This window comes from Capra hircus, chromosome 13 (assembly GCF_001704415.2).
Source record: "Capra hircus breed San Clemente chromosome 13, ASM170441v1, whole genome shotgun sequence".
NCBI classification, from domain to species: domain Eukaryota; kingdom Metazoa; phylum Chordata; class Mammalia; order Artiodactyla; family Bovidae; genus Capra; species Capra hircus.
In genome coordinates this window covers 80,104,569-80,130,026 of record NC_030820.1, presented here as the reverse complement: position 1 = coordinate 80,130,026, position 25,458 = coordinate 80,104,569, and the positions used below count along the sequence as shown (strand labels likewise).

The window sequence follows — 25,458 nt, the reverse complement described above, 5'->3', positions numbered from 1 at the left end:
TGTGCTTGCTAAACTGCTTACACTGCAGTGTGACTGTCTGAGATGTGAAACCGCAGGGCTGACTCCTGTCAATAACTCAACTCATAACACAGACAAACAAAATCCTTGCCTGGCCCCACCCATGCGAGTTCAATACCTCGTGGAGCTTCAGCATTAGTAAGGCAAGAGCCGTCCAGCTATGAAGCTTCATCATTATACGCTCTGAGGACAAAGGCAATTTCTTTTAGGCTATCCATGCTTTTTTTCCCTCCCAACTTCTCTCCAGACCCTACCCCACCCCACTTCAAAGAGGCAAATGACAGTTTTCTTGACATACTAGGATTCAAGCCGTGTTGATGGCTGTCTCATTCATTATTAAGATTACTGACATATTTTATGTTCAGTTTACTTACTTTAAGGAGACATTTAGCAAACGCCTACTAGATGCAAATTAGCTAGCTAAATTTTTGGTTAGAGAATATATTCTTCGGTAAAGACATCAAAATGTTCAAAATATGAAATATTAGCGGTTTAAATGATGTTTGTTTTTCTCAACTGATTATCTTGCTAAATGCAGCAAAATCCTCACAACTGTTAGTCTCTTCGTAAATGTGATAATGGTAAAAATTCCCGAGAACATTCATTACAGGGTTGTGTGTAAAATAGTGAAAACTTTAAAATATGCTAAATGTCTATTAACAAAGGAATGATAAATTGGTAAAATTGTACATGCTTATGGTGCAATATTATAAAGCATTTTAAAAAAGAATTAGTTATATCGATTTTCTTAAATCTGTAACCTCTTTCTCTCTTTTTCCTACCTCTATACTTGCATACTTGGACAGAGACTCAAACATAAAGTAAAAAAAAAAAAAATTTAATATAGTGTGAAACTATCTATACATTTCAATAAATCTGAAAGAAAAAATTTATTTTTTAATTGAGAAATAAAAAATTTAATTAAAAGCAAACTTGTAGCTAATAAATTAAAAATGAAAACAAACAAACAAAACATTGTAAACATATAAAAAAGAAGAAGAATGCACCTACCTACATATACGTGCAGGTGGTAACTGATACTATAAGAAACAGAAGATGTACACACCAAATTCTTCATGGTGCAGAGGGGGAAGTAATAATAGTCGAAAAACACCTGTTATGCACCAAACATTGTTCTAAGTACTTATAATAATAAGTGCTAACTTTTTAAAACCTCGTAATGGTGAAGTAAGCACCTCCTTATATTTATTTTACAGGACTGAGGTGCAGAGATTTTAAGTTTGCTTTTCCAAGGGAACAACTGTATTTGTACAGTTTAATTCCCTTATATCTGAAATTTACTAATCAAGGGAAATAAGCTCAGGTTATTGACAGCCCTTTCCTCTATTCCTACTGACTGATTATTCCCATCCAGGGTTCATAAAGAAAAGATTTACATTAAAGACAATAAAATAGGATGATAACTTCATTCCATTTCTCATTAAAATAACTTGAAATCAAATGGCGAGGCAGTTTGCCAAACTTTACATTTCTACAAAGGTTTGTTCCAAAATGTCATCCATATTAAAAAAAAAAAAAGAAACCACCAGTAACTAAAACAATCATTGATATTTTTTCAAGATTATCCCCTCATGATTTCTGCTGTAAGCAACATTTTTCCCTCTGAGACCTGATCCCTAGAATTTCATGATCGTCTTTTTTTTTTCCCCCACATTATTCAGAGTACTCATTTAAATGTCACCTATAATTAAATACTTACAAGTAAAAAACACCTTTAGAGGCCCTGACCATAAATATTACGAGGGACTCTAAAGGGAAGTCTGTGGGGCAGCTTTTCGTTTGCTAAATAATGCGGCAGCGTCACTGCATGTGTTCCGTGTTTCTGATGGCCAGGAAGAGCCATGGAGCCTACGAGAGATTTATGGGGAACAGATGAGCAGTGTCTGACTCCGGGACACATCCTCAAGGATGCTGCAGGAAGTGGCTGAGCACGGTTCCTGACTGAGCCACCCCAGATGGGCTGAGCTGGGGATGTTCACGTCGTCTCTTTTTTCCACTTCTGTTTAATAAAACAGAAACGGACTTATGAAAATGCTGTTGTGTAAAGCTCAAGAGGTTCTAAACTGTTTTGTTTGTCTTTTAATCTTTGTAGGCTCAACTTTAAAAAGTGGTGTTTAGGTATTTAGGTAAGGATGATTCTTTCTCTCTGTGTGTGTCATCTCTTTCCCCACAATTGACAGACTTCAGTCTTGAGGAACTGCTCGATTTTAGCTCATGCCCTTGGTCTGCACGTCGGTATACTAGACTACGAATGTTTATGTAGGTGAGTCTTTGCTATTAAGCCTTAAATACTGTGAGAATCAACAAAATGTCGTGCCTGAGCACTTGGGTTCTGATAGGCAGACCCGGGGTTTCAGCATCTTACTTAAAGCTTCTGTTATCTTCAATTACTTGAAATTTCCAGAACTTCACTTCCTTGTCTATTCAATGGGCCAAAAATAATAATATCCAGCTCTCGGGATGATATGTGGAGGGACTTTCATGTAAACGGCTTGTATGTAGTCAATGCCAGGTAAATAGTAACCACTTGGTGCAGACTTTTGGTTTGTGCTATCCAAGTCAGTAAAGAGTGGGCATGATATGACGACGCCCATGGGCTTCCCTGCTGGCTAAGTTGGTCAAGATTCCGCCTGCAATGCAAGAGACCCAGGTTCGATCCCTGGGTCAGGAAGAGCCCTTGGGGAAGGAAACAGCAACCCATGCCAGTATTCTCGCCTGGGAAATCTCATGGACAGAGGAGCCTGGTGAGCTACATTCCATGGGGTTGCAAAGAGTCAGACATGACTTAGCGACCAGACCAGACCAATCCATGATAGATAGATAAACCAAACCTAGAGAGAGAGAGAGAGAGAGAGAGAGAGAGAGAGAGAGATATGCATAAGCGTTTTCTTCATTGTTGCTGCCAGCATCGTTTTTTTCACAATCACAGGCACAGACGCTAGATAGAAGGGGCTTGGAAGTCTGTTTACTGGGAAGAATCAGGAAAGAACAAAGGAAATGGATCAAGAAAAAAAGAGGTAATGCTGAAGAGGGGATGAGCCTACACGAAAGATAACAAGAAAGTGAAGGAGGTTTCAAAGAATAAAACGAGGTTTTCTGTCCTTTCTGCCAAGAGTTCCCAAAATTTCAGACAGTATAATAAATAAAGAACTGGGTCTAGGAGGTTCCTTTCGTTTCTTTCTTGCCTCTTGACTTGGTACCGGGGTGTCAGCCAGCTCCCAAGCAGATGGAGTCCTTGCTACATACTCTGTTGGACTGACTGTCTTTCTCCTTCTTGACTGAGTTCTCTGGACTCTGATATTTTGTGTTGTGACCAGACAGACCAGTGCATAAATGGGCATGTTTCCCTGTGGAAATACATTTGGGGACATTGTTCTCACAATTTCTAAAAGTACAGGCCATTGTCAAGAGGAAGGGAGAGTGAAAAAGAGAGACTACTTATATTTTTTCCATTGACTAAAAGCCAGAAGTGAAAATGGACTCTAGAAATAATTATTAAGTGTATAAATGCTTTTGCATTTGCAATTGAGAGAGAGAGCGTGAAAGCAAAGGAGAACAAGGATGAGAAGGAGGAGGAGAGATCTTAGATATTTCCCCTATATCCTGTAGTTCAAAGCCTTAGTGGGTGCCTAAAATTGATTCCTGGGCCTCAACTCCACCCTATGGGCTCAGAACCACTAGGCTCTGGTCTGGGAATTTGTAGGTTTGCATTTTAACACATTTTCCAAGTGAGGAGGATACTAAATAACAGTTGAGAACCACTGCTCTCTTCCAGATGCGAAACCAGAACATTATTCCCTCTCCTTCCATACTTGCAGTTTCCCGGGCCAGCAAACACTTTCCAGAGCTTTTCTCTGATATCCTGGGAGGGGAAGTTCCTTCTGATTTTTAAAGTTTTTGAAGTGCTCATGAGAGCCTCTGTTTTCCGGGCGTTTCTCTGACCTGAGTGTGACTTGGCAACTGCAGCTCGCAGCTGGTTCGTGAATCCCTGCCCTGCTCAGGCTCTGGGCGTCCGGGGCGTCCTCACGGTTAGCCATTCTGCCCCATCCTCATGGTCTGTGTGAGACCCTCCCCTCAACAACCGCTTTCTCTATGATAATTCTCTCTTTTATTTACTGAAATAATTTTATCTAAAAATGAAAACTTATGTCAGTACAGTCAGTCACATTTGCCATAAGTGATGGTTATCGGACAATGAAAAATCCAAGCGTTAATATTTTAGTATCCACTGTTGCTCACGATGGTCTCTGAATTTGTGGGATAAACAAATTGGAGAGCGGTGTTTAAGGCAGGCTAACACCAAAGGAGACTTTCTTCTTGATTGAATCAGAGGAGTTGAGCCAGTATTGAACAAGTGATACTGTTTTCACTTCTTGCCTTCCTGCTACTTAAAACTGTCTGTGTCCCCAGTGGTGCGACAGCACATAAGGGGGCAACTCTGGACGGGCTTCCCAGGTGGCGCTAGCGGTAAAGAACTTGCCCGCCAATGCGGGAGCCACAGGGTCGATCCCTGGGTTGGGAAGATTCCCTGGAGGAGGGCCTCGCAACCCACTCCAGCATTCTTGCCTGGAGAATTCCATGGACAGAGGAGCCTGGCGGGCTACAGTCCATGGGGTCAGAGAGTCGGACACGACTGAAGCAACTTGGCGCTGGCTTTAAAACCTCGTAGAGATGGGCTTGCTTTCCTCGTGAAGCCATGGTGTACAGCGCACTTCCACGCCTGGGCAGAGGAGGCGGCCATTAGGGGTCTCCATTGCTGAGGAAACGGCAGCCCCAGTTCCTCTCTACTTTCCTGCTTCCCAGAGACGCACCTTTATTTATCTCCTTGGGCTTTTTCACTTTAATGCCTAATAATCACATCACTGTCATTCATTCTTTTCAACCATATTTATTGAGCACCAACTCTGCCAGGCTTTGTGGACACAAAGCAAATAAGATGTAAGATCCCTTCAAGGTCATAAGCTCAGAGTCATGGTGACGATTTTAGTAACTTATCATTCAACGAGCTCTCACTGTGTACAAGGCATGGTTCTGAGGGTTTTGCAAGTGTTCAGACTTCGCTCCTCCCAAGCACGCAGGCGGGAGTTTCCAATATCTCTACCAATCAGGAAATCGAGGCATGGGGACAATTACTAACTTGTTAATGCAGTGACTTGGAGAAGAAAATGGCAATCCACTCCAGTACTCTTGCCTGGAAAATCACATGGACAGAGGAGCCTGGTAGGCTACAGTCCATGGGGTCGCAAAGAGTCGGACACGACTGAGCGACTTCACTCACTCAATGCAGTGACTAGATGTCCTTGACCCTGTCCCATGTACGCCACGTACTAAGCATGTTACCGGATTTATCTCAGTGAATCCTTGTAGAAACCCAGCGAGATCAGTCTTCCTAGTAGGTCTGTTTTGCAAATAAGGAAATTGAAAGTTTGGGAGGTAAAGGTACTTGAGTTGACACAGCAAGGAAATGCCTGACGGGAAAGAAATGGAAGCCCGACGGTCTGACCCCAGGGTGCACCTCGCTGCCCTCACCCCAGGGTGGAAGTCCGATGGTCTGACCCCAGCGTGCACCCTGCTGCCCTCACCCCAGGGTGGAAGCCCCTCTGTCTGACCCCAGGGTGCACCCTGCTGCCCTGACCCCAGGGTGGAAGCCCCTCTGTCTGACCCCAGGGTGCACCCCGCTGCCCTGACCCCAGGGTGGAAGCCCCTCTGTCTGATCCCAGGGTGCACCCTGCTGCCCTCACCCCAGGGTGGAAGCCCCTCTGTCTGACCCCAGGGTGCACCCCGCTGCCCTGACACTGTATTGTCTGATGGGCTGGGGAGACGCAACTCCAAGACTGACTAGCCTCCCCCTGCACAGCCACGTCTAGAGTCAAGGCCGCGCCAAACAATTTCCCCTCTTCCCACCACGGCTCCGAAAACGGCAGACTGACATTGTTCAGTAAGAACCTTCTGTACAACTACAGGAAAGAAGCCAGAGAAAGAATTCAAGAAGATAAAAGGATAAATACAGTGAAGTTTTCACGTGCAGTTCTCAGTATGCTCTTTTTCACTGACACCCACCTGCACTTTTCTGCACGTCTTGTCTATCTTTGGACCAAGTTTCCCATCTTCTCCCCCATCAGTCTGGTCCCTATCATCACCAGGTTTTGACTAGATGGACAGGAGCCTCCAAAGGGGTCAATTTGCTGACAACCTTTGTGTGCGTGCATGCTCAGTCGTCTCTGACCCTGAGATCCCAGTGACTAAAGCCCACCAGGCTCCTCGGTCCATGGAATTCTCCTGGCACACAATACTGGAGTGGGTAGCCATGCGCTTCTCCAGGGGGCCTTCCCGACCTGCGGACGGAGCCCGGGGCCTCCTGTATCGCAGGCGGATTCCTGGCTCAGTGCACAGGTTGCAGGCTCAGCGCACTGAGCCACCTGCGCTTGCAGCCTTGGGCGGTGAGAACTAATATGCCAGCAGCACGATCCTGTAAAGGCCTCAGTCAAACCCGTCTCTCGCTGCGCCCTCGCCCTCCGAGGCTTCCCATTCGGTTAGAACCTTGGCTTCGTTTGCGGCGTCTTGGTCCTCGAGCACCTCGGCGTCCGTCTAATTCCCCGGCTCCACTGTTCGCCCGCTTTCCCTCTGCTCCAGCCGCCCCGGTCCCCTTGTCGCTCGGGCAGATCCTGCAGCAGCTCCAGCCCCCCGACCTCCCCACCCCTGCACCCAGCTTCCCCAGAGAATCACCCTGTGCTCTCTGCAACCTTCCTAGAACCCAGAGTCACAGCGCCTGCACGGAGAGGAGGGGCCTCTGCTGATGGTCTTATCTAAGACAGCTCATCCTCCTGGGACACGGGACCCCTCACCCTCCCTTTTCTCTCTTGCACACCCCACTCCCTGACACAGGGTGACGGGCCTCTGCTTGCTTGTTTGGGACCCATCTGCCACACAAATATAAGCCTCAAGAAGGCAGGCCTTTTGTCAAATTTTGACTCAAGCCTCTGGTTCCAGCACCTTCCACAGGACCTGGTACCCAACAGACCTTCAACGCATTGGTTAAATAAAGGTCCTAAGGCAGGCAGAAAAATTCCCCAGTACTTTTGGCTAACTCCAGGCTCTCTGTCCTAAGATATTCCTTAACAGGCACCAGCCAATCTCCCTTCTTTCTTCTGCCAAGCACTTATCTGCAGGTGACAATTAAAAAGTGAAGAAGGCGTTACCAGGAAACAGCCTATAGTCTTCTCCCATTAGCTTAACAACCCCTAAGCTCTGCTGCCTTGGGCCCGAGGGGATGAGCGCAGGGTTCCAGTGGGGGAGGGGGAGATGCCCAACCCTGGGAGGCTGGGAGCCCCTGGGTGATGCTGGCAGGGAACCACTGCACCTGGCAGCAGAGAGAGGAAGAGAGAGAGACAGACAGACAGACAGAGAGAGACAGAAAGGCAGAGAGAGAGAGAGAGACACGTCTGCAGTCTGAAAGGAGAATCCCTAGCCCCTTTGCCTCCCCCAGAGTCTGGACTTAAGGAGGAAGTCTACCAATCCGTAGTAGCAGCAAGCACTCTCCATAAGATGAACAAACAGTATTTACTGAGAAAAAGGTGAATTACTGCTCGTCAACTGAAGCCAGAGGATGTCATGATGAACAAAACACAAGCTTCTCAGTAAAATCGCCATCTTTTTGTCATTAGCATTTCCTACATTGATAAATATTCAAAGTGCAGCTATGATCATGATCGGTACAGAGGTCAGCCAAAAAATTTTAGAGGAGTAAAAGAGATCCTTATACTCGAAATTAATTAATTAGTATACAAAGTAACACGCTAATTAAAGTATTTATTCATTTACTTATTTATAGCCTCATGTATTCATTCATCAGGAAATATTTATTTAGTGCCTAATAAATAGAAGGGCTAATTCAAGTGCCTAGAAATCTCCCAGAATTCCTACAGAAAACAGAACATAAATCCATGTACGGAGAGGATGCCAGAGACTGCACGGGGGCCTCAGTGGCATCACAGCGTCCGATCGCCACAACCACAGTGCAGAGTGAGCAACACCACATCCCCATCCGCCAGGTGGGGAGACCGAGGCGCAGCAAGGTTAAGGGACCCCCCCTCCAAGCACACTGGGGGCCAGTCAAGTAGGGAGGAGCTGCAGTGGACCCCAGATCTGCTTAGGTTTCGATATTGCTTATTCTTTCCATGGCCTGAGAGGTGCCACCCATCCTCATACCTGTCATTGCCTCCCTAAAGCCCAGGCATGTGTTTTTACCTTCAGGTGTCACTTCTATCAGGCCTCCCTGGTGGCTCAGATGGTAGAGAATCTGCCTGCAATGCAGAAGACCTGAGTTCGATCCCTGGGTTGGGAAGGTGCCCTGGAGAAGGGAATGACTACCCACTGCAGTGTTCTGGCCCGGAGAATCCCGTGGACAGAGGAGCCTGGGATCGTTCTAAGCATCCTGGTCACCATCACCGAGGGGCCGAGTAAGTGCTGAGTGGATGAACACGCCAAAGTCCACCACCAGCTCTGAAATATACACAAGCACCTCTGTTCTCCCTGGAGAAGGAAATGGCAATCCACTCCAGTATTCTTGCCTGGAGAATCCCACGGACAGAGAAGCCTAGCAGGTTACAGTCCACGGGGTCGCAAAGAGTCGGACACGACTGAGCGACTTCACCATCTTCACCACCACCACCTCTGTCCTACTAAAAACCCAGTCAGACGGCATCACTCCACTGCTTGAACCCTGCAGGGACTCACTGGGAAAGACCCTGATGCTGGGAAAGACTGAAGGCAGGAGGAGAAGGGGACGACAGAGGATGAGACGGTTGGATGGCATCACCGACACAAGGGAGTTTGAGCAAACTCCAGGAGATGGTGAAGGACAGGGGAGCCTGGTGCGCTGCAGTCCATGGGGTCGCAAAGAGCTGGGCACGACGCGGCGGCTGAGCAAGGACGACAGGGAGCCATCACACTTAGATTCGGATCTAGGAGGGCCTGTCCTGCCTTTCTCCCGTCTTCATCTGCTCCAGACACAGCGGCCTCCTACGTATTCCTCAGGCATACGAGACACTTCCGACCTCGGGTGTTCACTGCCTCATCTGCCTGAAGGGCTTCTCCCAGATCTGTACATGGCTAGTTCCTCACGGTCTGATCAAATGTCACCCCCCAACCACTTTCCACAAAATAGCAACTCTCTATCCCTCTCTAGTCCACTCATTCCAATTCAGTTTTTCTTTTTTTTTTTTTTTGAATTGCCATTAGGATTATTCAATATTATATATTTATTTGTTCATTAGCTTTTTGGCCTCACCCCCAAGAATATTTGCTGGGATCCTCCCTACTTCAGTATCCTGGTGCCAGGATCAATGCCTGGCACATAGTAGGTGGACAGGCAGCTGCTGTGGGGTGAATGAACGCGTGAACGCAAGTATACACACATGAAGAGGAAGGGCCGGCTTCGTGAACTGCGGATGGTCCTCAGATTCCAGCTGGGGCGGCCACAGAGGGCAACATCCTCTGTCAGCGTTCTCAGGATCCGCCCCACCACCAGGTTTGGACATCACCACAGATGCCCCGGAAGAACGGGAACTGAGGGTCCTTCGCTGGCAAATTACTGTGGCTCTTCCAGGTAAAGTGCCACAGCGGATCAAGTGCCTGGGTCTTGGAAGCGGAGAGTTTCAGACCAACTCGGCCACTGCATGGCGGTGGATGACTTGCCCTACAGGCTACTCAGATCCCACTCAGGAAATAAAGATACTGTTCTAGCATCTAACTCATAGGAATGTTCTAGGACTCCGCTCAAGGGTTCCCACCTCACGCAGGTCTCTGACCACCCACACGAATGTTGCCCCATCCTGTTCTTTTATAAAATGTGGTCACTGTAGAGCTTTCTTCTATGTGAAAGTTATCTTTTCTCTTTGTTAAATTCTTTGCCTTCCCCCAACTGGAGGGTAAGATCCCCAGGGACCATCCCCATCCTAATACCCCTGAGGATCCCAGTGGCCAGAACAGGGCTGGGCACACAGTAAGAACTCGGAAAATAACTGTGGCTTGAAGGAATGATTGTAAAATTCATGAAACGCCTGGTAAAATGCTTGGTATATAAAAAACACTTCGGTAGGGACAAATATCATCATTACAGGTGTTATATTTGTTGTTGCTAGGGTTATAATTACTATTCCTTGGGATATATATATATATATATATATTTTTTTTTTTTTTTTTTGAGCTGGGACAGGGTTCCAACCTGTTCAGCACGACTCTTTCTCAGAAAAGGCTAAACCACTACTGAGTGATTATACTCCAGTTTTAAAACTCAAAAGGCACCCACGTCTGATTTCTTCTGGGCCCTGAGCCTCTGGTCCCATGACAGCCGGCAGGTTGCTTGCGTCCCTTCTGGTACATATTTTTCATGGTCTGTTTTTTGGGACAAAGATATAGCGACTCTGTTAGGTGTGGCCCCAAGCAGTTTTGACGCGTTTGTATCATCCTTTCCAAAATCCTGAGTCTTAAGAAGAACTATGATTCCACTTCATGGATCACAGCCCTGTTGTGGCAACTCAACGAAGCTGTGAGCCATGCCGCCTAGGGCCACCCAAGACGGACGGGTCATGGTGGAGAGTTCTGACAAAACGTGGTCCACTGGAGAAGGGAATGGCAAGCCACTCCAGTATTCTTGCCCCGAGAGCCCCAGGAACAGTATGAAAAGGCAAAAACCCATGACACCGGAAGACGAACGCCCTCGGGTTAGAAGGTATCCTGTATGCCATTGGGAAAGAGTGGAGGTTCTCAGCCCTGACTCGCAGGATGGAACACTTGGGGAGATCTGAGCAACTGGTCCAAAGATAAACCTCCAACAAAGAAGCCTTAAGGATTTGAACTTGGGTTAGTCTGACTCCTGACTCACACTCTTATTCTCTAGAGTAAGGTTTATCTCTGAGCTGGCCCAGGGCCCCTTAACTAGGGTGGGGGAGCGGTAACCAGAACCCAGGTCGTTTCCTTCTCTTCCATAGTCCTTCCACAGCCTACACCTAGTCCAGGTCGTTTCCTTCTCTTTCATAGCCCTTCCACAGCCTACACCTAGCCCAGGTCGTTTCCTTCTCTTCCATAGTCCTTCCACAGCCTACACCTAGTCCAGGTCGTTTCCTTCTCTTCCACAGTCCTTCCACAGCCTACACCTAGCCCAGGTCGTTTCCTTCTCTTCCATAGCCCTTCCACAGCCTACACCTAATCCCAAGGGAGAAAACAAGAGGATGGGCACAGCCACATACCCAACTTTCTAATACAGGAGAATAGCTAAAGGCAACTCTAATATAAAATGTGCTTACATAGCTTTTCATTTTGGCATTTTTTTTTTCTGTACACAGAATAGATTTAACTCTTCTCTACAGCATCATCTTGGCCCAGAAGCGATTTGTATCTCCCTGGGGTTAAAAGAGAGAGGCTTCTAAATACATAGAAAAATCTAAGCATCTGATAAATGGAAGTGATTTAAAGTCAGCCCCTTGCAGTTTATATAGAAATATGTACACGCGGCTGCTTCTGCTCATACAAATCTCCCCTATAGAATACCTTGACCTTCTGTCTTCTTTTCGAATCTCCCACGTCACCAACAGCCAGATCTCATGGATTTTTTTCATGACACAGTAAAACATTTCAGGAGGTTTCCTCCAGATCCATTACAGACAGTATGGCCACCGCCAACTCTGTTTTTGTCTCATTCTGCCCCTCGTAGCTGTTTTCATTAAAAACAATAACTGTGTTCTGCCCACGTTAATACCTACACTGTATAATTTCCATAGAAATGACTTGGATGTAGCTTGAAGGAGAAAGCTCAGAGGTGATTTCAGAGTATTCACTCAGCTCTGAAAGCACTCAACTAATTAAGACCAGTGATAGTTAATTTTTGTACTGAAACTGCAGAATGCTGGCTTTTTAAAAAAAAATCCACCTTACCATCTAGCAGCTTTACAGAAATACACGGTTTTTCCTTCAGCATAAATGGACACTACAGCTTTTCAATTAAATTAGTCTTTGGAGAGACATGCAAAAGAGCTAAAAAGCTCCTTAAAAATCTTTCCTGCTTCACTGCTCCTCCTGTGCCGGGGGAGATGTGTAGTTACGATGCAATGCTATTTTCTTCTTACCCTGCCGAAACAAAGTTTTCAATCTTGAACCCTGAACTGGCTATGTTATAGAGCTCCTGGAGGCTTTGCTTTTAGTTTTCAAGCCCACATTTGGTTTTCTAAAACTATTTTGAGAAAGGGGGTGTCCATTGCAATGTCCTATATCTTTGTACTTCCAGAGAGAGCTTTGTTAGACCCTGTTTCAGGTTGGGTAGTAGGTAGAGGGATACTGAAACTATTTTCTAAATTAACACAAATGGAAAGGAAACTCTTATTTAGATGAGCAAAATTCAAGACAAATCCTTTCCAATAGGATCCAGGTATTTTTTGCCCCATGTAATTTCTCTAAGCTCATTATCTCTAAAACTTTTGCATTGTGCATTCCCAGTTGTTAAGCATAGCTAAATAATACTGATATATTAATAACAGGATTAGCTAGCCATGCATCCTGAATTTTAATTTCTCAATTTTTTTAGCGTTTTCAGCATCACTTTGGCATCGCCACATGTGTGGGAACGCCCACGGGGACATGTTTCTCCTCGGAGGGAAAGCAGAAGGCTGGGGCGGCAGCTGGCAACCCCACGTGGCCGCTTCAGCAACCTTCGACCCCTCCAAAGTATTTACTCATTTCATCCACGGAGTTTGCTTTGGAAACAAACACATCAGCAACCCCCACCTGCATCTCACATTTCTCCTCTGCCAGGTCACGTATGTATATTTATATATAATATCTTCTTCGGAAAGGACCGGAGTCCAATAGTCACCCTCTGACAAAACAAGTAACGCAAACACGGCCATGCTGCTGAGGATAAGTCCAGACGCAACTACGACCTGCACACGCGTCCTCTGACTCCGCAGACAGAGTCCAGAAGCACATTTGGGCTCTAAAGTCTCTCATTTTTATTCTCATTTCTCAAAGACCCAGAATATCTTGAAATCAACTTTTACATGCTAAACATATCCCTTCTCCCGGAAAGGAAAAAAAGAAGTTCCTAAAACAAGTGATTGACACGTCAGTAGCAGGGAAAAAAATGATAAATCCAGTGAAAACAGTGTGGTATATAGGGGCCTGTAATGATAGAGTGTGTTTTCCCCCCTGCAACATCCAGGTAATCAGGCAGTCTCAACAAGCTTTTTCTTATGTGGTTAGAATGACTAAGCTCATTCATAACCATAGAGCTGCTTGCCAAAGGTCACCCTAAGGAACAGGAGAATTTCTAACTTTCACTGGAACTTAGGAAACTTAAAATAATTATAAAAATACACATTGTTCCAAATTACTGAAAAATAATATATTTTAAAAAAACCTCTTCCACGGTGAAGAGGTTCGAGGAAGGGAGAAGGATGAGATCTCTGGTAACAGATTAGAGAGAAGAAGACATTCTGTATTTACCCCAACATTAGAAAATGAAAATAAATTTCTCCCAAAGGAATAAAAATACAGCAACGTTCTGAACTTGCAAAGCAACAGAATTATTGTGTTCCGAGCTTCTTTTAATACCACTGCGATTTTTTTTTATAAAAGTCGCTCAATTTGATTGTAATTAAATATGTAATGAAAAAGCACTGCTTTAGGGAAGCGATGCAAGACACTCTCTGTTAGTTTAATGCATTTCCAACGGACTGTGCATCAAACAAAAATGATACTCTGTGTATGCCTGGTCTTAATATAGAATTTGTTAGGCAGTTTTGTGTGTTTTAAAGGGGACTTGGGTGGACACAGACATTGCCTTTGAAATAGGGGCTGAGTCTTCCTAGACCATGACATACCTAAATAAAATTGATGGTACAAATCCAGTGATGGGAAGGAAGCACCACTCTGGACATTTAACTCATGTCAGCTAATTACGGACCCAGCATAAACATGAACAGGGCCTAGGTTTTCCTCCTGGCCGATTTCCCTAAGCTCAGCTGCAGTGATGAGCAGAAGAGCCTCGTTTCAATGGCCTTAAATAATGCCAGGCTCAGTGCCCCTTTAAAACCTGCTCAATCGAGAGTACAACTCCCAAGATAAATAGATCAACCCAGGTATTATCCAGTTGGGGAAATTCTGTCAAATGAGTGAGAAGTCAGCTGGGATGAAATGAAAGCATAAGCCTCCGTTGGAGAAGGTGGCAAAAGGCAAGATGCTTCTAGGGACAGAACTGCTAAAGACGCCTAGGAGGTATTTGTTGGGCGTGAAGGTTTCCTGAACACTAGCAACAGAGTCGAGGATACTGGGAGAAAAATAAATGTAAGATGAAAAATAAACGCACAGTGTTTCTGAGGGATGCGTCTACCCTCCTCAGAAGTGGGCTCTGATTTTCAACCCCCAAGCCAGGAGAAGATTTTTCTTGTCCAGAAGTTTCTCAGGCCCCCTCCTTACCTGGCTTCCACTAAACTCCCTGTCACTTGCAATCTGCTGATGAGGGTCAGTGTATTGTGTCCTGATATGGCAGATTAAAAATGAAATCAATAAATGCCTAAAACAAATGGGCTTTTGAGCTGTCCCGTTCAATCTGAGTCTTTAAGGGTGAGGTGAGAGGAGGGAGAAGGGGCTCAGAGGGCAGGGGGAGAAGGACCAGTGAAACCATCAATTTCCACCCAAAACACTGTGTGGACAGTGTGATTTCAAGGTACCTTTCTTTTTTCAGGGATCTGCCTTAAATCAACAAGAATAGTCTGAACAGTTCACACTGCTGAGCACCTTTAGGGGTGGCAGTATGTATGTATTTTTTAATTTTCCATTCATCTGTTAAACATCATACTGTTTGGGTAAGTGAAAGGGTCTCTAGCATGCATATTTAAACCTTCAAGATGAGAACTTGTCTTTCTGAACTATGCTAAAGCAAAGTGAGAGTGCCAGGGTGGGGACTCCACCCTGTTTCCAGTTCTCTTGAACCTCATGCCACTTGCCAGACTTCATCCTGAGCTGTCTGCCTATTGCTGAGACCTTGCCAGCTAATCTAGGCATTGCCATCATGAGTCTGAAAAAGAGATGGCTCAGGTCATCTCAGCCCTCCTCTGCAGCATTCCGAACTGTCCCTGCTGAATATGCTTCCCACGTAAATAACCTGTGCTATTAAGGTGCAAATTGCAACTTTTAAGTAATGATTGCTAATAGTCTAATGTTTGCTGCCACACAAGGACATTCATGAAAACAAAATCTGCATTATTCATCTCCATATTAAATAAACAAAATAAATTGAGAGAGCTGTTCTTTCCTGCAAGACTTTCCTGAGATCTAGATTACCAGATAGCTTCTGAGAGTCAGCAAAAAGAAAACATTTCATCTCTTCCGATAGACAGAAGCCTGTAATTTATATTTACGTTAGACATTCATACATATATGATTTCCAAAGATGTTGCTTCCTATTGGAATTGGCTGGCATTATATAAAAACAAGAGTTCAGATGGTGAAGCAAAATATGCTGCACGTGTGTGTGCAGAGGCTGCGATGGATTGTAGGAAATAGAAGGGTTAGGGTGCAAGTCTACACTGTTAAATTTTTAACGACTCTGCGTCCTGCAAAATACAAACAAATCAAAACACCGCCCTGTTTTATTTTACCTTTCTGCCATCTTCCCTGTCTTCCCTGCAATGGATAGGGGGGAAAGATGCTGGTACAGAATCCTGTAATATTTTCAGGTTAAAAAGTAGATACATTTTAGTGGTGAATGAAATATATATCAAAGGAAGCGAACACACACACACACACACACACACACGTACGCAAACCCCTGGGGCACTGCAGGCTGCTTTCTAAACTTTCTTCCTTGCCCGAAGTTATAGTGTGGTGGAAGAGCGTGGCGTTAGAAAGCCAGGAAGAATGACATTTCGAAGGGAAATGTTCTGACTTAGCTGTTTCCTTAAAGAGAGCTGCCTACCTCACAGCCCTTCCCTTAAAGGAGGGAGGAACATAACCAGTAAAGGCTAACATTCCCCATCACTTGTAATATCATCTCCCTCATTCTATCCACATACCTGCTTTATTAGAAAGTTCCGTAAATGATTCCTTGAAATGTGGAACCTAAAACTAATAATGCAAGGGAATCAAACTGCCTCCAACAGTTCTTGGGAAAGAGCCTCCGTTCTGATTCACTCACAGGCTTTTTCTATCTTACATTATTCATTAATCAAGCTAGAAATCGAGCTTTCAACATCAGCCCATGGGAATAATTACTTACAGTTGTGTATTTTGTTTAATTTTAAGCAGTAATAAAAGTTAGCATGGCCACAGTTCTGGAGCCCACCTTGTTCTTCTCCCTGAATCTTAACTGGCAAAAGAATCTCAAAGCAGCTAACTTTACGTGGGAATAACCACTTTAGCTAAAACAGAGCATAGAATCGGTGACTTCAGAGGAAAGAAATATTACGTGGAAAAATATCCGCTTCAGTAATATGTGAGTAAATAATACCGTAAGAGGGGCCGCATTGTGTACAAAATGAATTATTCCCTTTCAGCTTGACAAGGATTTCCACTTCTTCCAGTGAAAATAATAAAAGCCAAGAAAACAAACACATAAAGACGCTAGGAATACAATATGCCAGGAAACTGAAACTACAGTCAGAACTTTCTAACTCACACACGACAGTAAACAGATAAGCGAACGCCAACAGATACCAGCTTAATGAAAAGGATCTAATTTAAATAATGTGATACAGCTTTATGTTATACACACCTGAATCCTCATTGATCAGAGGACAGTTATAATCAAAGCAGTGCAATTCTGAGCAATGCACTTTTTGTAATGAGCTTACCAAAGGAGACATGTCCAGTCATTCTGGTAATTTAAATTACTGCCTAATTGTTGATGGCCTTTACCGGAACAACAGGGGGGGGAAAAAAAGAGTACTTTTCAGGGCAGTATCACTTCGCTGGAATGTTGCCCGGGCTTCTCTTGTGGGACAACACTAAGGACTTTATCTCTAATAATCTAGCTATACTTAAACTTATGTTGCTAGACCTAGATGAAGCAAGCTTACTCTTCCTGAGCCTCAAAGGCCAGTGCATACCCCAAAGCTGTTCAGATTGCAAAGGAATCTAAGTTTTAAAAAATAAGTGAGTTAAATGTAGAAAGGGACGGGGGTAGGAGGAAGAAACTGTTCGAAAAAGAGGTAGCTAGAGTTGGAAAAAGAACACCTCATTGACTAAGCAAGTTCTAAATATATACGGTACTAAAATACCTAAATTACTTTGCTCTTAGAGAAACAACTGGAAAATAAATGAATCAAAGCTTTATAAATGATATTTCCCCATGCAATTTGAACCAACCCATACGCAGTTTCAGAAGCAATTCTGCGCTCAAAAGGGAAGATAATTGTGGATATCTCCAAGCACATGTCCTGCCATTCTTGGCTGGAATCAGGCCATGATGGAAGATGAGCTTGGTGGTCCAGCATGTTCAGACACAAACACCCACTTTGCCCAGATTTGTGACTAACTTTGGATTTGTTCTGAGGGAGGCTCTGCAAAGTTTATGCAAGTGTTCCACTGAACTTCTTCTCCCTAACGTTTCGCTCCAGTTGGAACAGAAGGAAATATTGGGGGGGGGGTCTGCAGAAGACCAGCCTTCGCTGATGCTGCCTTAAAGCTTGAGGGTAAAGACAGAGAGAAGGAGAGGAAAAAACTTAAGCTCTTTGCTAATGCCTGATTCAACTGAAGGACACAAAGAAATAAAAACGCCCACATTAAAAGCCAAACAAGATAATAATTGTGCATGTCTGGCTCTCAATCTAGAGGGCAAGGCTTGCGTCACTGGCACTCTGAGTTACCATGGTGAGTGATTTATTGATATATATCAAGAATGAATAGATCAAAGGCAGTGAGATGACAGGTGATCAATCAAATGTCAAATCAAAACTAGCAATCAAGTGGAAAGCTGATTTTTCAGTGGGTGGGTCTGGCAGGAGAAAAATGAACTTTCATATTACACTTCCGAGAAACAAAACCCCAGCATACTATTAAAAAAGCAATTAAGCAACCCAAAAGGAAGAAAAAAATCCTTTACAAGCTCTAATGTCCTGATCCATTAACCTGTTCCTCTCTCTCTTTTTTTGGGGGAGGGGGGGAAGGGGTGGTAAGAATTCGAATGGGATAGTTCCCACCGCACAAATCAATTTAGAAAGTTTGCAACTCACTCCGTGCAAAGAAAATCCAGAGCTGTTTCAATGTTCGAGGGGCATTCCCCCCCCAACCCCCACCCTTTTTTTTTTTTTTTTTAAGAGAAGGGAGAGTGTTGATTAGATTTCCAAAGGAGGCTCCTCTTAGAAAACAGATTCAAAGGTTCCTTTCCTGGGGTGGTTTTTTACACCTTGGCGATCAAAGCTGAACTCCCATGCCTTGCCCCAGAGCCAGCCCTGCAGCCCTAGGCTGGGGCACGGCTCAAAGTTCAGCGCCCCAAACCCCCCGCGAGAGGAAACGCCGGCCCCTGAGGCCAGAAGCCACTGGCAGCGACCCCCCGGAGGGGGGCGGGGGCGGCAGGACTGCTCCCCGCTGCGAACCCCAAAAGCTCAGCGCAACTTTGGCCCGAGAGGCAAGAAGCAGACTGGGAGAAAGTTAGGGGTGGGGTAGAGGGTGGAGGGAAAAAAAGTTTAAGGAGGAAAGGCTTGGTGGGATAGCTTGCCCCCACCCCCCAACCGGAGCCTGGAAAGGGGAGGATAGGCGAGGCTGGAGAAGGCGAGCGAGGACGGGGTTATTCGCGGGGCAGAGAGGGGCACCCGGAGCTGACGCCCCCGAAAGGCAAGCGAGGGGGTGGCGTCGCGGGGCGCCCGGGCGAGGAGCTGGCGCCCCGGGCCGGCGGGCCGGGCCGCCCCGCGCGGAGCCGGGTCTCTTACCTGCCGCCCGCTTGGGTGCCTGCTGCTTCCTCCTTGGCATCGCTCTAGTTCGCTCCAGTCCCACTTCTGGCGCCCCAGCCCCGAGCCGCCGCGCGCGGGGGCCCGCTGTCTCGCTCGCCTCTCCGGGTCTCCTCCGCCTCCTGCCCGGTGGCTCCCAGGGCGTCGCTCGGCCTCTGTCCCCCTGTCCCTGCAACTCCTCCACCGGGGGCCGGAGACCCCCCTCTCTGGGTGGCAGGCAAGACACGGGTGGCTGTGCCGGCTGGTGTGAAGTGGAGGTTGGTTCTGCCTTGCTTGTTTGTTTGTTTGGTTTTGGATTTTTTGTTTTTTCTCCTCTCTCTTTTTGTTTTTGCTTTTTGGAATTTTTTTTTTTTTTGGTTTGGTTTTTTTTTTTTTTTTTGGTGACTGTTGAGACACTTGATTTCTTTATTAAACATCCAAGAGCGGGTTCGGATGGAAGGGACGAGGGACGCACACGCGCGCGTAAAGATAAGGAAAAAAAAAAAACAAAAACAACAACACACAAACAATCCTGGGAAGGTGGTGGGTTCCTCCTTCGCTCCTTCCTTCTCCTGGCCTCCTGCACCTCCACCTCCTCGTCTTCCTCTTCCTCGCCGGGCTCGATGGCGGATTCGCGCCGGGGGCAGAGAGATCTCTCACTGTCGGTTTGTGGCTGCTGTCAGATCCCCGTCTCTGAGTGATATGCGAGAGGACAGGAGCGGGTTTGGGAAAGACAGAAAATCTGGAATTCACTCGCACACACTCACACACGCACACTCACACACACACACTCACACACGCACTCTCGCTCCCTCTCACACACACACTCACACCCCCCACAGATGCACACACACACACACCACGCGCACGCACACACACACACACACACACTCTCACACACACACAAGACAGGGCGAGGCGATGCCAGCAAACATCGATCCCGCTGAACAAACTGAACATTAACAAACTCCTCCTCCTCTCCTCGCGACCTGATGACAGGGAGAAATTTACTCCCCAGCCGCAGAGCGCCAGGCAGAGGGAGTCTATTAAAGGGACAGTGTCCCGCCGGGAGCGGGGCGGGGCGGGGACCCCGGCGTGCCGCCCGCCCTGCCTTGCGCCCCGCTGCTGGCGCTGCGACGCGCCCCCCGGGCCGCGGGGACACCCCTCGGGGGAGCGCTGAGACAGGACGCGCTGGGGGCAGGGGGATGGAAGGAGGAGCCCCGGGCGCCAGGTAAGCTCCACCTACAGGGACGGAAACAGGACCCTGAACACAGGATGAGGAGGGCAGGACTGCGCTTCCCTTTGGGAGGAGGGATGGCCACATCCTCTGCTGCCTCCTAAGCTGACCCAGGGATGTCCTCGCCACCCCCTTGCAATGAACGCCTCTGCTTCTCCCACCTTCCTGCTAGTTTCTGGATGGTTATAAAAGCAAGAATCTCCTGCTGTCTCCTTGATAGTTTAATCACATAGTCCTCTCTTTGTTTTATTTAAATAACATGTTTATTGAGCACCTACTATGTGCCTCTCTTCTGGAAACACAGAAGTCATAGAGAAAGGGAAGCTCATGCACCCCACCCCCAGTGTTTGTGTTCTAATGGGGAGCAGGTAAGTTGCCCCCAAATATCCGGACTTTGCTTAAAATGTCACTTTCTCCTAGAGGCCGACCTTACTTAAAGTCTCATTTGCACATCTCCACCCCATCACATTTCTCTATTTTATTTTTCTCCACTGGGCTCACCAGTGTCACACGTATGATCACACGTGTTAAATACAGTTTTCTATTTCTCTTGTCCAAATTTCCCCTCTGGGATATAAGTTCTGTTGGGAAGAGAGGTTTTTGCCTCTGTGGTGCATCCCCAGTGAAGGCGCGGCACAGAGTAGAAGCCCAATAAAACATTTGAATGAATGGAAAGTAAGCAGGTAATTTCAGAGTGATATGCTCCATGAAGGTGTTAAAAGAAGGTTCCGTGCCGATGTCAGAAAGACAGTTTCTCCAGCCTCAGTGCAAGAGATGTTACTTTAGTGGAGACAGATTCCAGCCAGCCTGTGACTGGAGCCCTGCTATGGGCCAGCTCCCTTTGGAGCTTCTGGGGCCAGGATGAACCTGGACCCCGCCCCCAAGGCACTTGGTTCCAGTGGGAGAGACAGACGATTAAAGGGGCAAAACGAGGTCTGTTGGGACAGGAGGTGCTCTTAGAAGGGATAGTTAACCTGGACTCGGAGGAAGGTGGGATGGTTAGTTGGGCCAAAAGGGAACTCTGACAGCATGTCCTTAGAATAAAAAGTCAGGCGTTATCTGAATCTTTCCAAGGGCTTCTTCCTCCCGCATTAAAATTTCCTAAGGCTCTTGTTAAGATGCAGATTCTTAGGCCTTACTCTAGAAGAAAATGTTCTAACCCTGGTCCTACTGATCTTTGGGGCCATAATCCTCCATGTGGAGGCTGTTCTGCGCGTTGTAGGAAGTTTAGCATCATGTTGAGTGTCTACCCACTAGATGCCAGACTCCTCCACCCCAGTTGTGTCAACCAAAATTGCATCCAGACACTGTCCAGTGTCACTCACAAGGCAAAGTCACACCTCCATCTCCTAATTGGAAATGTCTAGGGCTCCATTGCCCTTGACCTTCTAAATGAGAAACTTCTAGATGAGCTCTTTGGAATCTGCATTTTTGACCCAACAACCCCCCATCCCACAAGTGAACCTCCTGTTTACTCCGGTTTAAAAACTTCTGCTAAAAAAGTCTTTGTTCTTCTGGAATCAGACATACCTCAAATTGCTAACTATAGAGCCAGCTAAGGCTTGGATATTAAAATAATAATTAAAATGATTTAGGAGTGCAAGGGGTGACACTGTTACTGGCATTGTGATGTCTCCACCAGTGCCCACCCCTCAGTCCCGCCCCCACCAGGCACTCAGTGCCACTGAGGCCTGACCAGTACGGTCAGGGGCACTTTGTGCCTACGGCTCACCCACCTGTCACTTTTACCCTCGCTCATGGGGAATTACCGAGGATGATCCATCCCACAAATGTTTTTCTAAACCATTCTTTTGGGCCATAGGATACTCCCATCCTACCAGTCAATTGCAAGGTGTTATTGTCACTCTTTGCAAAGTGCTGTTGAATCATTTTTAACATCCCTGCACAGGGCAGGGATGCTCATTTCTCCACACGTATGTTATACAAGTTTTTAACTCACTTACCCTAAATCACCCCATCGGCCTCCGCCCATGATCAGCCCCACCTAACCCCAGCCCAGTCCTTAGGCAACTGAGGCAGAGAAGAGCCCACTTCATAGCTGGCAACGTCAGCAAAAGGGGCATTAGTACTAATTAATTCTAATTACACAACACACCTTTCCGGAGCGCTGTGATAGGAAGCATAGCTTGTTGAGTAAAAAACCCCTCGTCTATGTCATTAAGGAACCGCAGTTATAAGATTAGGAGGTGCAGACTTGGGCCTCCACAGAGAGAAGACTGAGGCTGCAGGAAGCTCACCTTGAAAGGCCTGCCACGTTCGACAGAAGCCCCGTGCCTGTCGATTTGGCCTTGGTGGTCCATTCAGTCCTTTACCAAACGTCTACTGCGTTAGGTGCCAGCTGCTGTGCTGAGCACGGGAGATGCTGGAATGCACAAGACAGGACCCGTGCCTTCAGAAAGCGTCTGTAAAATGACATCTAAAGGACGGGGAACTAGGAAAGAAGGAGCTGAGGAGCTGACTCCAGCCTTGGAGTAAATCAGGAGGGGGTCGAGCAGGAGGCCCTGAGCTACAGGAGCTCTGCCAGCCACTCTTCAGGATTCTTCTCCGAATTTTCCCTCCACTCTTTCCTCTTTCTCAATCACTAGTTACATAGAGGGTGAGGGGAGCTCACAGGACCTGCTGTAAAAGTTTCCTTCTAGCTAACTGCCACCCCATTCTCGGACCACATTTCTGGAGTGTTCTTTCATTAATTTGTGTGTGTGTGGTTTTTTTTTTCCTACTGCTACTACTGCAGAGTGTATAGGCTGGTTATCAACAGAGAAGGCTTTGGCTACTACCCCAGTGGGGTGCCTAACGCAGCGGTGCCCAGATGCCATCCCGAGGTGTGCCATGACACTGAGAAACGCTGAGTCACACAGTGAAAGTGTCATCATCCCCTTTCAATCCGGGAAAGTGTCCGGTTCGCTGCTGGTGTGGCTTTTGTGCCCATCACTGGCCAACTTTTATTTTCAACCAAGAAACCGGAGATTTCTGGCTCAGAAGCTGGGGAGGGGCAAGGGTACCTGGTTCGACTTTGAAAACATGGTCGGTTTTCATGGAATTCGCTTTCAGTTTACCTGTGTCTTAGAGAGAGAGACTGCTCTGCACTTACGATAGCAACCTAAATTTTAATAAAACTTATGGGTCTAAAACGTATCCTTAAGAAACAATAGGCAGTGGGGCGGGTGGGTTGAGAAGATGGCAAGAAGGTGGCGTGGGCATGACTCGAATCTGCAGAATACCAATCCACAGACTGGCACCTGGAGAAGCTGCTTCCCAGAGTGGGTGGCTTGGCCATGCTTAAGTCTCCAGGGAACTTAGCATCCTCGGATCCAACACGCAAACTCCGGGATGTGTAAAGGCATGAACTGATTGGAATGACTCAACCATATTTTCCAGAACACACTGGCTCAACTTCAGAATCTCCTGGGGATTTTTTAGGTAAGATAAAGAAACACAGGCCCCACCCCAGACTTACTAAATTAGATCCTAGGGTGGGGCCAGAAAAATATGAAAATTTGAAAGTTCCCAGGTGATTCTGATGAGGTGCCAGGCCACTGGAAGCTTCCTTGTGCAAGGACTGAATTTTGTAACAAGCGAATCAAGTTAACAGAAGTTGTTGCATGCAAGGGACAGGCTGGGCGTCGCTTCTTGGATTCACTTGCAAGGTGGTGGTGGTGTTGAGGAGCCTTTTTTATGTACCCAAAGAAGCCTGTGAATGCTCCATTAAAGCACATACCTATCACAGGTTTCCCCGATGGCTCAGAGATAAAGAATCCACCTGCCAATGCAGGAGACTCTAGTTCGATCCTTGGGTTGGAAAGCTTCCCTGGCAAAGGAAATGGCAACCCAGTCCAGTATTCTCGCCTGGGAAATCCCAAGGACAGGGGAGCCTGGCGGGCTACAGTCCATGGGGTCACAAAAGAATTGAATACGACTTAGCAACTGAACAACAACACTATCATACTACATTTGGGAGGCAGTTAGTTTGCCTGTCTTACCGCTGGACTGCAACTCAGTGTAATTAAAGCAAATATTCTCTGAGTGCCCACTTTACCCTAGGCACTGCCCTGATTGGTGGACACTGGGGCAGCCTGTGAGATTCTTGAGCATCTTAGTTACTGTCCTGTCTCCCGGACAGATTTCAAGACTTTTGCATTTACTCTTCCCTCCAGCAAGATTCTTCTCCCAGATCTGTTTTTCCTCTTTACTCTCAACTCAAATGTCACCTCCTTCTCCCACCCTCTATGCCCTCCTCTTTCTCTCTTCCCTCATGGTACTTACAACCGCAGGTAAGTAATTTTGTGTACTTGCCTCTTTATTATATGTCTCCCTTAATTAAAACAGAAGTTCTCTTCCTATGCATCTCTGAGCCCAGTGCAGGACTGGTGATCAGTAAAAAGTTGTGGAATGATTGAATACCAAGATGAGCGTATTTCCAAGCAAGGATAAACTTTAAAACTATCTTAGGGCTTTCTTTAGCGACTTCCCTGTCGGCACAGTGGATAAGAGTCAGCCTGCCAGTGCAGAAAACACAGGTTCGATCCCTAATTTGGGAAGATTCCACATGCCCAAGCAGCTAAGCCCGTGCAGCACAACTCCTGAGTCTGCGTGCTGCAAACCCTGGCGCCTGAGCGCCTAGGACCTGTGCTTGGCAACAAGAGAAGTGCCCGGACTGCAACAAAGAGTAGTCCCCGCTCTCTGCAACCAGAAAAACCCTGCGCAAGGGCAGTCAAAATAAGTCAATAAATGAATCTCAGGGTTTTCTGTGGGCTTCCCTGGTGGCTCAGATGGCAAAGAATCCACCTGCAATGTGGGAGGCCTGGGTTTGATCCCTGAGTTGGGAAGATCCTCTGGAGGAGGGCATGGCAACCCCCTCCAGTGTTCTTGCCTGGAGAATCCCCATGGACAGAGGAGCCTGGGGGCTGCACCCTTGGGTTCACAGAGAGTCGGACGTGACTGAGCGACTGAACACAGGGCTTACTGTAGAGGGATGTAAAGCACTTCAGCCCGTGCTCCTTTCCAGTGGAGGCTGTCCTCCCCTCCCCAACTTCCCTGCCTTTTTTCCCTTCCCCTCTCTTATCTATTGTCTCCTTCATCAGTTCAGTTCAGTTCAGTTCAGGTGCTCAGTCGTGTCCGACTCTTTGCGACCCCATGAATCGCAGCACACCAGGCCTCCCTGTCCATCACCAACTCCCGGAGTTCACTCAGACTCACGTCCATCGAGTCAGTGATGCCATCCAGCCATCTCATCCTCTGTCGTCC

General features: G+C 46.7%; 1 protein-coding gene across 3 annotated transcripts in view; it reads right to left on the bottom strand.

The window, feature by feature from the left end:
* The window catches only part of TSHZ2 (teashirt zinc finger homeobox 2), a 494,015-nt gene extending 474,687 nt beyond the window's left edge, over positions 1-19,328 (bottom strand). For all 3 annotated transcript variants that reach the window (XR_001919091.1, XM_018058049.1, XM_018058048.1), the window contains exon 1: positions 18,960-19,328. Coding sequence is in view for 2 of the 3 variants with exons in the window: in XM_018058049.1 (XP_017913538.1) it covers positions 18,960-18,999 (40 nt within the window). In the remaining variant the exon portion in view is untranslated. The remainder of the gene's footprint in view (positions 1-18,959) is intronic.